A 13848-nucleotide genomic window follows, 5' to 3' on the forward strand; every position below is an offset into this window, starting at 1 on the left:
TACAGTGAATGTCCAGCAAGTTATATAGAGGTAAAATAGGGATTTCTCTTTGAATTATAGAATGGTGGCCAGAAAATGACATCAGATGCTGTTTTACCAGAAATTTTTTAGGGAATACATTGACTAGTGCTGGAATAAGATTTCAAAAATGATGATGCCTTTTGTTAATATTAAACTATCCTTTTTTTGAGTGCTTATTCATCAGGGATCACTTTGAGGTTTTGTGTTAAAATAAGATATTTAGGTGTCAAAAAGGGGTAAACGTTGTATTCTCTAAAATAACGAGAGCTTTGTCTCTGTTTTAGTTCTATCGCTAGCTAGCTTTGAAATCTCAGATGAGTCACTTTAATTCACTTATAAAACTTTGTTCTATGGGTTGGATGCTGAATGTGTTCTTTGAAAAGATGAATGAAATGCAGTTCTGTTTTTTCAGAAACTTTCCTGTCGGGATATAAGAAAAACAAAATGAGACTCTAAAGTCATATGACTTGGGTTTATGTAAATTATCTTGGTCAAAACTGCCTCTTTTTCCTCATCTGAAAAAGCAGGGAGTGGGACGAGATGCTCTCTGAGGTGACTTCTAGCCTAGATATATGATCTTTTGAAAATACAATAGCTAGAAAACAAGCACTAAGGTCCACATAAATTGGAAAGGATAATTGGCTAGAAGTACTATGTTAATGATGTAATATTTTATGAATTTTATAAACTGTTATGGAATTTTGATATTTGTGTAGTGCCTACATACAGATTTCGAGCAAGCTGGTATACAACATTAAGGGATTAAAAAACTATATATTTTTACAAATAATCATATCTTACATATTTGTGATTATTGTAATGAGCTTATATTTTGATTTTAACTAACAATTTAAATTTCTATTACTTACAAATAGCAAACTTAATTAATTTGAAGTTGCTCTTCTTTCCCTTAACCCTTTTAGAAATAGAAATGCTTATAACCAATAAAGTAAAATATTAGCAGCAGGAGAGAGATGCATAAAAACTTCACCACACAAACTAGATGACCAGATTGTTGACTTGAGAAGAGATTTGGGGAAGCTTATTTTTTTCTTAACTTTTTTTTCCTTAGGTTTGATTGAAATTCAACCCCCCCCCCCAAATAATGTCAGTTCTCATTGATTCCCGTCTCAGACTCCCCTATAGAAGCTTCTCTTGTCCATCAACTGGGTGGGGAAATAGATAGTTTTGGGCTTGTAGTCAGGAAGACCTGAATTCAGATCCTATTACAGACACTTAGTAATTGTGTGATTCTGGACAAGTTAGTTAATCTTTCTTAGTCTCAGTTTTCCCATCTGTGAAATGAAGGTAGTAATAGCACCTACCTTGAAGGATTGTTTTGAAGTTAAAGTGAAATAATGATCAGAAAGTTTTTTGTGAACCAAAAAGTGTATATAGCAGAGCAAAAAGACAAACCACCACATTGTCCATGTCTGACATGTTTTACTTTGTTCTGCTGCTTGAGCCTCCTGTCTCCAGAGGGGGAGTGTCTGTGCTTCATCTTTAGTATTCTGAGGACCCAAATGATCTTGGCCTTGGTTAGTGTTCTAAAGTCTTTCAGTGCTATTTTATTTTACATTATTGTGGCTATCATATACATTGTTTTGCTATTTCTCCTCTTTCTGTGTATTAGTTCATAAAAAGAAACTTTCCAACTTGCTCAAATTCTTGATATTTATAATTTTTTTTAATAGTGTAGCAATAATACATTATATTTTGTGAACCATGATTTGTTCAGTTACTAACTAGTCAGCAGCAATTTTCTTTCCAGTTCTTTGCTTTTTCAAAAAACAAAACAAAACGCTGCCTTACAAGTTTTTGTGTGAATAGGATCTTCCCTCTGATTTCCTTGGGGTTTGTGCTTAAGAATGATATCATTGTGTCTAAGAGTGTACAATTTGATGACTTTGGTGATATAATTTCATATTTTTTATGTGCTATACTATATGAGGATTATTTTCCAGCAGTACCAATAATGCATAAGTGTGTCTTTTTGTCCTATAGACCCTTTACGTTTTTAATGTTTTTGTCTTTTGTCATTTTTGCCATTCTGATGTCTTTTAGGTTAAAAACCTCAGAAGTGGTCTAATTTAAATTTCTCTTAGGTATTTGGAGCATTCTTTTGTATAATGTATTTAGAGCATTCTTTTGTATAATCCTTGCTAGTCTGCTTTTCTTCTTTTGCAAACTTTATACCCCTTGACCACTTACCTATTGGGGAATGATTTTTTTCTTTTTGGTCGGTTGCATTTGAACTCGAGTCCTCCTGATTCCAGGACTGGTACTCTTTCCACTGCATGCTCCCTTGGGGAATTATTCTTGAAGAAATAAGAAATATATATTTCTAAGCAAAGTATTCACTAAATGTGTAGAAAGATCTAAATGAAAAGGCATTTTTTACAGATAATGAAAAATTCCTGACAAGTTGTATTTTCAGAGCAGGAAATTAACAAGTATTAAACATGATATCATTCTGAGAGGGCTCTTGTAATCACAGAAAGTAAAGAACTAATTGATATACATTAATATTTGTAGTGTTATGATTATTTTTTCTAGAAACTTTATTGTGTATGAACTATTTCAGTATCTAAGTATTCAAGTTTTTATTAGACAAGTCTGTTGATCTTATGTAGGCTGTGTGGTATAAAATAACGAGTACTTACAAGACAAGGGAGATATGTACTCAGGTTAACAATTATGCTTTTAGTACTTATTAGCTGTGTGATAGTGGACAATTCATTTAAATCTCTTGGAATCTTAGTTTCCTGGGAATAATAATACCTACAGTGCCTACCAAGTTAAGTTATAACAGAAATGTTATAAATGTTATAAATAAAAAAACAACTAAATTTTAAGTCAATCTTCTACCATCAACAACAGTGAAATCACCGTAATTAACATCATAGTTCCCAGATATGCTATGTGAGGGAAGCAGAAATAATGCTTAAAAAAAACAATGATAGTCAGCAGTAAGTATCTGCTATGTTCCAGGTTCTGGGAAGAACAAATAGACTTTTCCATATATATACAAAGAAGGCTCATAGTCTGTAGGTAATATAATTTTGAAGCTATTGATTAATTCCAAAGAGAGCTGAAAAAACAGGACAGATTCTAGATGCTTAGAAAAATTCACAAACCTTATCACCAAAGGTAATTAAGGTATCATATATACTTTCTGATATTTATAAAAAAGAAATGTTTTTGAGAATAATCTTATGCATCGAAAACACCTTTAAAAAAATAGACTTGCCTCCCTATCTTGTTCAATATAAATGTACAGAGGTCTCTCATTGTCCCAGTCCTACAGTGATCACTCTAGAAGTTTTGACCTTTACTTTTGCTGACCTGGGCTACTTCAGCATCTTTAGATAGCCTGGTGGCCCTCAGGGTTTCACTGGTGCCAGACAGTACAGATACCTAATCATGCTTCAAGTCATGATATCCCTCTAGGATAAATATAAGCCTTAGATATGTACAGATATGTACATGTGCCTCCTTTAGAATAGAAGCTCCTGGAGAGTTGAAATTGTTTAATTCTTTGTTTGCCCAGTGCCAAACATAGTACCTGGGTCATAGTAGAATTTAATAAATTCTTGCTGTTGGATTATCTATGAAGCATTTCTGTTGGTCCCAGAAAAAATTTTGATTGACTTATCAATTCTTCCAGTCAACTCTCTATATACCTGAAGGACTTCTGCTTCTTTTTTGTTCCACAGGTCAAAGATGAAAGAAATTGCAGAATGTTATGATTATTGTTTTTTTTTTTCCGGAAGCTATGTTGTATATGGACCATTTCAGTATTCAAGTTTCTATCAGATACCCACTTCCAGGGTGGGTGGATCTCTCTCTCTCTCTCTCTCTCTCTCTCTCTCTCTCTCTCTCTCTCTCTCTCTCGTGCAAGCGTGCACACACACATACACACACACACACAGACACAGACACACACCTCACTTGATATATTTTTCTTCCTCTTTTTTATACATACCCTGCCCTAATATCCATATATAGTATTAATTAGGAGAGATATTTTGAATTTGTTTCAACTGACTGATTTAAACTGCATTGAAAAGATAACTTCTAGGTTTTTTATGATATTTTATATTATTTTATTTTATATTTAATAATAAATATAATATAAAATATATTACATATTATATTTTACATTATATTTTATATTATTTAAACTTTCATAAAATTTTAAAATGAATATTTTAATTATCTACAGTTTCCTGTGTTACATCATAAATAATGTTTTATAATTTTATCCTAAATTTGTCCATTTTGACCCTTTTTAGGAAGCAGCTTTCCGAAAAGTTGTACAAGCAACTATGGTGAGAGATCGTCAGCATGGTCCTGTAGTAGAGTTAAACAGAATACAGGTAAAAGAAATGTGTGAAAGAAAGTGTAACAGAACTTAGAAACTTTTATGTGATGCTTTTCGAAAAATGGATTTTATGTCACAGTGATGATAGGAGTAAAGAAAAGATGATATTGGGAACAAATGTCTCTCCCTAGGCATTTTTATTGATCCCTCGATAAAAAGGAATAATAGCATTATTAGATATATGTAGGTTTCTGGCCCTTTGTTCCCCTGCCTACATCTTGTGTCCAACAAAGAAATTCTGATGACATCAAGTATGCTTATAGGACTCAAAAGTTGAAAAAAATGGATAAATTACTGTTTATTGTGTTGATGATTGCTATAAATAGGAGATTAATCTTTGGTTTTTCTTGGTTTTTGAAAAACTCCTTCCACCAAGGCAGATTTTAACTAAATTTGATTCTAAGTCTTAGGAAGTTGCTTCAAGCCCATATAGATTTAGGGCTTTGTCTAGTATTACATGACTGCTAGTAAGTGTCAGAGATGGGATGTGAAACAAAATTTTCCCTGACTTCTTGTTCTTATTTTAAGGACAGGTTGCTTTAAAGTTTCTTGTCATTTAATGCACAAATGAAAATAGTTCTCATTTTAGCTATCTTTGTAACTTCAGTAAATTCTTGAAAAGGAAACAGATAATTTGAAGAAAAAAAATCCTTTGTTCAAATTAACACATGATTTTTACCCTGCTGTTGATTATATGACTAGAAGTCTTTCCACAGTTATACTGGTTCATTTTGAATAAAGTTTATTAAACTTTTGTTCTTTGTTGTATAGCACATGTGACCACATTGATGGAAGTGGTCATGGGTGGCTCTTTTCCTGTTCACTGACGTTGGAATATTTAATATTATGCCAGAGGCCAGTGAAGTTATGTCCACAAATATTTGCTCTACATTATTAATGCATTGTTTCAGTTAACTTAATGAAATGACCTTTTCTTATTAAGATTTGGATATAGACTTTGTAACTATAACAAAAAGTACAGTTTAGAATGCAGGAACTCTGGTGACTTCTACATAACTAAATTTATTCACTTCAAAGGACATTTTTTTTAGCAAAGTACTTCAGAATTTGATAAAGCTGTTCTTTACTTGAAGTAAATTAGAAGTCTCTATTGAAAATTACTTAACATTTAATACACAAATGAAATTAGTTCACTCTTTAGATATCTTCCTAATTCCAGTTGATTTTTAAAAAGGAAACAGTACAAAGAAAAAAAAAATCTTTTATTTAGATATACATAGTTTTTACTCTGCTGTTAACAAAATCCTAATTAATAATAATCCTCCAGTAATCAGAACTTCCCTTTTCTCACGTCCTATTTTTTTTTTATCAGAAACACAAGTGCATATTGAATTTAATTTAATTATTGGGAACACACCTCCTGATTTATATCACACTCATTGTGCCTTAGGAGATGGTTTCTTGGTATACTGTGATCATAAAATTCACCCTATAGCTAGCCCTTCTTGTGATGAGCCATCACTAGAACTATCTATTTGTTTCTTTTGGTTCATTGATTTTAAAAAAAAGATATGCAAATTTTTGTTGCACCTCCCATACAGTGTACATCTATTTATATTTTAGGTAAAACGATCAAGGAGTAAGGGTGGTTTGGCTGGCCCTGATGGTACCAAGTCTGTTTTTGGCCAAATGTGTGCTAAAATGAGTTCATTTAGTCCAGACAGCCTCCTCCTTCCTCATCGAGTGTGGAAAGTCAAGTTTGTTGGTAAGAATTTTCCCCTCTAGGATTTTTTTATTTACCCTGCCTATACTGTAATATATTGATCACAGTTATAAATAGTGAAAAAAATGCCATGCTATTTAAAGGATCTAAGTATTAGTACCATGAAGTTGTAGTAAATGACTCCAGTGAATGTTGAGCTTAGTGCAAAAAACCATTTTAATATGAAAAAATATGTCAAATTTTTTAATAAAAGACAAAATTTAGTAAACATTTGCTACTTTGTTAATTGCTCAAATTATAGGCTGAGAAGAATGCAAACAGTTTGCTCTCATGGAGTTTCTTATCTCTGTAAGCATGAGTTATGACTCATGCACAACATAAGTGGTATTTAAGAACCTAAGTCATTGCTGATAGAAGATATCAGGAATGCACAATATATACATCTGTGCATATATGTATTTATATGTACTCTTTCTCATAATCTGAATTTCTACCAACTTTATTTTCCTTTCAAGGTGAGTCAGTGGATGATTGTGGAGGTGGTTATAGTGAATCAATAGCAGAAATGTGTGAAGAACTTCAGAATGGACTTACTCCTCTCCTGATTGTAACTCCAAATGGCAGAGATGAATCTGGAGCTAACAGAGACTGCTTTTTATTGAACCCAGCTGCCAAATCTTCCTTGCATACAAACATGTTTCGTTTCTTGGGTAGGTTTTGATAAACTACTAATGCTTTATTAATTTGGGATAGGACCCCTGAAAATTTGAATCAGAAGACTAAATTTGAAGCCTCATTCCCTAATTTCTTCCTTTGTAACTAGGGGGAAAAACCCCTACATTTAACCTAAGACTCATTCTTTCCATCTTTAAAATGTAAATGGTTTCTGTACTCTTTCTTACAGTCTGCTTTGTGAGGAAATACTTTGTAAGCCCTAATGTAGTCTACAAATAGAATTATTTTACTCTTTTCACTTGGTGAAAAAAGCATGAAAAGTTGCTAGTCATTAAGAAATAAAGCAATTAGAATTTTAAAAAAAAGTTGGAAATTTGGAACAATCAATCATTGTTAAATTTGTTAATCAATATATAAATAAAAGCTGTTTAATTTACAGATTTTTAGTTGAGGCAAAGCACTGTGAACAAGAGCCAGACTACATGGAATATGAACTTTGCTAACAATAATAAAATCCTAAGAAATACCACTGAGTGCAATGGGTATTCTGTTGAAATTTGTAAAGTTACTTTTTTGTTTAGATACTATCCTCAAAATATTTCTGTCTTTGTTATTTTAAAAAATTATCAGGTGTGTTACTCGGCATTGCCATTCGAACTGGGAGTCCTTTAAGCCTCAACCTTGCTGAACCTGTCTGGAAGCAGCTGGCAGGGATGAACCTTACAATTGCTGATCTTAGTGAGGTAAAGTGTGGACAAAAAAAATAGAGAGCTGTGAAAGAAATTTATCCTTGATTTATTCCATATGACTAAGAAAATGACATCTAGTGTTATTTCTTAATTTTGAAATTTTTTGTATAGCCTAGTTTGTAGCTAAACCAGTTTATTTGGGAAATTAATATTTATCATCTAGCTTAAAATTACAGAGCTATAGAATCTTACCATGTCAGAATTGGAAGGTATATGAGACTTTTCCTTTTTACATATGAGGCACTTAAAACCTGTTTTTTTCCTTCTCAGAAATCAGTTTTTCTTTTTTTTATATATTTTTCCAATTACATGTAAGAATAATTTTTAACATTTGTTTTAAAAAGGTTTTTAATTTGAAATTCTTTCCTTCCTTCACTTGCCCTCCTTCCTCATGTAGAAGGCAAGCAGTTTTATATTATACATGTGCAGTTATGCAAAACTTATTTCCATATTAGTCATGTTGCAAAAGAAAACAAAATTCTCTTGTGACACCCCTCCCCCAAATTAAAAAAACTAAGGAAAAAGTAGTATGTTTCTATATGCATTCAGAGTCCACCAGTTCTTTCTCTGGATGTGGATAGTATTTTTCATCGTAAGTCTTTTGGAATTGTCTTTGTATTGCTAAGAATAGCCAGGACTTCCAGAGATGATCATCATACAATATTGTTGTGTCAAATGTCATTTTGAAAAAAGCTTTTTTTTGAATGAAATTAATTTCCTATTTTCTTCTTCTTAGGATAAAGCATTTGTTTTTATAAAAAAAATTAAAAAATAATTTCTGAACACAGATAATGCAAATTTATTGTAAATGTGCCAGATAAAATGGTTTTATATGAATCAGTTTTTATTATTATGGGATGATAATTTTGTTGGTTTACTATGCAAATTATTACTTTCTTTTGAAAGGTTGATAAAGACTTTATTCCTGGGCTGATGTACATCCGGGACAATGAAGCTACTTCTGAGGAGTTTGAAGCAATGAGTCTTCCCTTCACAGTGCCAAGTGCAAGTGGTCAGGATATTCAGTTGAGCTCTAAATATACTCATATTACATTGGATAACCGTGCTGAATATGTTAGATTGGCAATAAATTACAGGTTTGTGGGATTTATTTTTCCTACTTGTTTAGACTTCTTATAATATTCATCATTGCTTAAAATGTTTTGGTTGCATGTAACAAAATATTTCTCATGAAGTCTAAAATTTTCTAAGATCTTCGAATCACAGCTCATCCATTCTGAGTTGTAAGAGAACATTGAGACTATTTAATTACCTTTGTTTTGCACTTTTGAAGTTGCAAATAGAATGTCCTAACAGAGACAAACTGATCAATTGATCAAACTGATATGTAGTTCAGTGTTTGTTTGCCTGTTTTATTACTTTATATCCCCAAAGCTATTCTTCTGGTTATAGGACCCAAGTTTCAAATTTCTTAGAATAATAGCTAGACTAAAGGTAAACAAACCTCAAAACTTGTGCATCTTTTTAAAGGAATTAGATCATAGTATAGAAATTAAAAGGAACATCAGAGGTCATCTAATCTACATGGAAATTTTGTGAAAAAAGACAGTCTTTCTATTTCTTTGAGTTCTCATTAGTATCTACTTCTATTTGGCCTTGGGGTGTGTAGTTGATAATAAATGTTTCTTAATGTAACATAATACACTAATTTCTTTTTTACTATACATATAAGCTCTTTGAGGAAAACTGTTTCATACCGTTTTCTTTTACAGTGCCTTTTATATAGGAAGTTTAGTAAATGTTTATGGATGGCTTTATTATCATTATTATTATTATAAATTATCATTATTATCTATTATTAGATACATTTTCTGGTAGATATTTTTGTCTTTTGGATCTAAAACATTTTTTCTGTCATATCTACTATCTGATTTGATACATATAAATAAATGGAGAGTCATGTTATTTATGTTAATTAATTTTTGGTAAAAGAAATTTTCTCCTTGATTCTTTGAGAGGGTTTCTTTTCTGTTTTTCTCAAGGCTTTGTATGCAGTGAGTTTTAAATAAATAGTAATTACTTAATTTTTAAAAGTTCATATAGCTTTCCACAACAGTATTTTTTCTTAAGAATAATAATTATATACTAAAATCTGCAAAATATTGTCAAAAAGATTGTTATTTGAGCTGCTTATTTGAAGTGACTAAATATAGGAATTTAAATCCCCAGGAACAATTATAATATATACTTTCTCATTTAGACTCCATGAATTTGATGAACAAGTTGCTGCAGTACGGGAAGGTATGGCTCGAGTCGTCCCTGTTCCTCTTCTTTCACTTTTTACTGGATATGAACTGGAAACTATGGTATGTTTGCTTCTTTGTTTTCCATTTTCATTGGATTATTTCTTAGGGGATATAGGTGGAACTATCTTGATGAGCCAAAACATTGCTGTAGTTTTTTTTAAGCTTTCATTTAAAGACCTAAAGTTTATGCATGCATTTAATTGAAACTAAATAAAAAATTGAATAGATAATTCTAATAAAAAGAAAAATTAATGTAACGATTTCATTGATTTTAAATATATCATGTCTCTAAATCTTAAACTCTGGGGTCAAGCAAATTAAATGGCTTATCTCTAATTAGGTAATGTTTATTAGTCATGTAAGACCTTTCAAGAAAGAAAAGAATTAATTTTTGTGTGGAAAATATAAAATCTTGAAAATTTTCAATTAGTTCTAATCAGACATTGTTTTCTCAGGTATGTGGAAGCCCTGATATTCCACTTCATCTTTTAAAATCTGTAGCCACATATAAAGGAATTGAACCTACTGCCTCCTTGATTCAGTGGTTCTGGGAAGTGATGGAATCCTTCTCTAATACAGAACGTTCTCTTTTCCTCCGTTTTGTGTGGGGCAGAACACGACTTCCTAGAACAATTGCTGATTTCAGAGGCAGAGACTTTGTTATTCAGGTAAGGTTGATGGTGGTAGTTGAAAGCAGGAATCTATGAAAATAGGAGAGTGTTCTGTTACTGACTTAAACATGCATTTAATAAATGATATGCAATAAAAATAACTTTAATGAATTCATTTAGGTTCTCAGGAAAATGAAAAGATGTCTATTATTCTGGCTATGAATATCTTGAAATAATTTTAATAGCTTGTATTAACTCTGATGAATATCACAGATTTGCACAGATTTGAATTTTTGAACTTTTCTTTTTTCCTGAACTTTAACATGTCTGAAAAACATCACACTCCTCTACTGATTTGGTAGAAATGTCCTAGCCATGGTAGAATAAGGCTATTTCCTTACCTTTTTGTAATTTATCTGACCACCATTTAGAAGATATCATGGTGTCAGGGTTAGAGTAGTCATGAGATCTTGTTTCATAGTCCTATCTGAGGGGCAGCTAGGTGGCACAGTAGATAGAGTACTGGTCCTGGAGTTAGGAGGACCTGAGTTCAAATCCGGCCTCAGACACTTAATAATTACCCAGCTGTGTCACCTTGGACAAGTCATTTAACTTCATTGCCTTGCAAAAAAAAGAAATCAAATTAATCAAAGTCCTATCTGAGAGTCACGTCTCAGTTTTTAGGTTCCTAAAATGCAAAGTAGAGATATGCTGTGTGTTCCCCAGAGTTGGGAGGAAAGTACTACCTTTTTTGTAGCTTAAAGTTCTATTTAAATCTGGATATCAATATACACTGAAATTTTGCAACTTTTTAAAGGTGTCATGGTGTGTGTGTGTGTGGTGTGTGTGTGTGTGTTGACAGTTTTGCTTAAAAAATGCATTTTTTTCCATTCTTAATCATAGCTCATTTGACCTAGAAAATCAGATGGCTACAGAAAGTTTTGTGTCTGAATCATTGTTAGTGATAATAAGTTCTGTGCCATAGTCTTTCTGGCTGGAAAATGAACTTTACCTATCCACAGGGATATTATCTTAAATGAAATAATCAAGCCTTTTAAATGCCTACTGTGTGCTAGGTCTGTGTTTCAAAAACCTTAATGGCAAGCCTTCTGAGAATCTATGTGAAATTAAAATATGGTGACCACAATTTGTCTAATGAGATTTCCTTATAATGGAAAAACAGATCTACTGAAGGATCATATTTGAAAGTACCTTGCAAGAATATCTCATTACCCTTTTTTCCTGACTGATTCTAGGAAATCTGTAAGAATTAGAGCCCTGATTTCTAATTCTCAAGCTATCCTTTGACCAGTTCTCCCAGAAGACCCTAATTTTGAAATGAATATTGCCAAATCAGAATGTACTTTGTTCTTGTGGAAGGATTTCCATGATATTTCTATCTCTAGCCTTAGGAACCTGAAGTGGAGGAAACTTGTTCCAAATATCCCTCACTTGAATTGAGATATGACATTGTGTATTTGGTACCCTCCATATATTATAGAGGGTCTCTATTGTGCAAACAAGAAGTTAAGTGATGAAAGCATTTGACTTAGAATTGTCATGTCATGTTATGTATTAGATTTAAATAAAGTAGCAGTAGTAATTTATTGTCTTTTATGAGGTTTTCTTTTTTTCTTTGTTACAAATACAATTTTGAAAGTTATACTTTTTAAAATTAACTCAGTATAGTTTCCACTTCTAAAAAGAGTTAATCATGTATCTAAGTTTAGTTCCCTCTTATTATAATTTCCAAAGTTTAATGAAAGAATAATTTAAAGCACCAATATTATGCTACAGTTAATAAAAATGTCCCTATGACCAAGTGCTCTAAATAGATTTTTTCTGGAGAAAAATTAATCAAATGTAGATAGAAAAAAAGAGACTGAGGCTATTCTTTTTACATTTTATTTTTCATATTTATATGAAATTAGATAATTTGGTTTGTTATACTTGATATTAATATGAATTTTTAAAATGTTTGCTGAATTTCATAATTATTCTTTGCTATCTGTTCTAAGTTTACTGAATATTATTAATTAGTTAATTTTTTTTCATTGATAGGTTTTGGATAAATACAATCCACCTGATCACTTCCTTCCAGAATCATACACATGCTTCTTTTTGCTGAAATTACCCAGGTACTCCTGTAAACAAGTACTAGAGGAAAAACTGAAATATGCTATTCATTTTTGCAAGTCCATAGACACTGATGATTATGCCCGGATAGCACTCACAGGAGAACCAGCTGCTGATGACAGCAGTGATGATTCAGATAATGAAGATGCAGATTCATTTGCATCGGACTCTACCCAAGATTATTTAACAGGACACTGAAATGGAAAATATATTGTCATAAGACATCAGGTTATGTCAAGCACTGAGACAGAAAGCCAGCATTGGCATCCTGCTACAGGACTGTTTGGAGTACTGAATATCAGTTGTGTATAACAAAGGAATATTAATCTTTTACACATGGGTCAAGGAGAGTGTGTTGTTTGTTCATAATAGGAATAATGATTTATAATCTATAAATCAACTTTGAGTAAATGGCACTGTATATGGACACTTAACATTGAGTTTGAAAGGTGAGGTTCACCCCTCCTCTGCTCATTATGCTGCATAACATTTAGATCTTTTGTGTTTACTAAAGTGTTGTAAATGTTTATATAAATATGATAGTGCAGCATCCAAAAAATAAGGAAGTGAAACATTTTTGATTGTGGGTGCAATAGATTTTTTTTCTTATTAAGTGTTGTAACTGTGCATCTTCTTGATTGTATATTGGAAATATTGTGCAACTATTGAATAGTATTATAAATATTTTGATTAACTTTACTAGAAGTTTGTTTATTAAAAACTTTTTGAACATTAAATTATCAGTATTCCTTGAAATACATCCAGAGGTTATTAAATAATAAAAAGGCCATTTGGTTCTCACTCTTCTCCCCATGTGTATATTTTAGCTTATGTATTATGTATCTTAAATTGATACCTTTCTGTGAGCAGCATCATAACTTTTATCATGGAAAGTGTACTGTATATAATTAATTTGTGCCATGTATATGCAAAAATTATTATTCCCTTCAAATAAACCATTCGTCACAAGAACTGAGACTGAACTTCTTATCTGCTTAGGATAGCATCAGAGTTTACTATTTAAAAAAACAACATTGCTGTCTAAGACAGCAATGGTCAGACCTTTCTGATGAGTGACATATTGAGAAAATGATATTAAATATTATAACTTCCAAGAATGTAGAAGTGTTTTATTTCTGATGAAAGTTACTTTCTTAAGAAAGAGGAGACACTCAACAAAATGAAAGAAAAAAAAATCTTCTCTTGAATTTACCGAAAGGGACCTTAGGGATGATACAGTCCACTCATATTACAGAAAACTAAAGACAGAGATGTTAAATAACTTGCCCCTAGTGTAAGTAATTAGTTCAGACCCATCTCC

At 31.8% G+C, this 13848-nt stretch overlaps 1 protein-coding gene across 6 annotated transcripts in view; it reads left to right on the forward strand.

Annotated features, from left to right (window-relative positions):
* HERC2 (HECT and RLD domain containing E3 ubiquitin protein ligase 2) overlaps window positions 1-12867 on the forward strand; it is a 227545-nt gene extending 214678 nt beyond the window's left edge. For all 6 annotated transcript variants that reach the window (XM_074213716.1, XM_074213717.1, XM_074213718.1 and 3 more), the window contains 8 exons: window positions 4317-4400; window positions 5990-6131; window positions 6605-6799; window positions 7395-7507; window positions 8420-8610; window positions 9735-9840; window positions 10236-10448; window positions 12453-12867. In XM_074213716.1, the coding sequence (XP_074069817.1) occupies window positions 4317-4400; window positions 5990-6131; window positions 6605-6799; window positions 7395-7507; window positions 8420-8610; window positions 9735-9840; window positions 10236-10448; window positions 12453-12725 (1317 nt within the window). In that variant the 3' untranslated portion in view covers window positions 12726-12867. The remainder of the gene's footprint in view (window positions 1-4316; window positions 4401-5989; window positions 6132-6604; window positions 6800-7394; window positions 7508-8419; window positions 8611-9734; window positions 9841-10235; window positions 10449-12452) is intronic.
* The last annotated feature ends 981 nt before the right edge of the window (window positions 12868-13848 follow it).

Source organism: Macrotis lagotis, chromosome 1, assembly GCF_037893015.1.
Source record: "Macrotis lagotis isolate mMagLag1 chromosome 1, bilby.v1.9.chrom.fasta, whole genome shotgun sequence".
Lineage (NCBI taxonomy): Eukaryota > Metazoa > Chordata > Mammalia > Peramelemorphia > Peramelidae > Macrotis > Macrotis lagotis.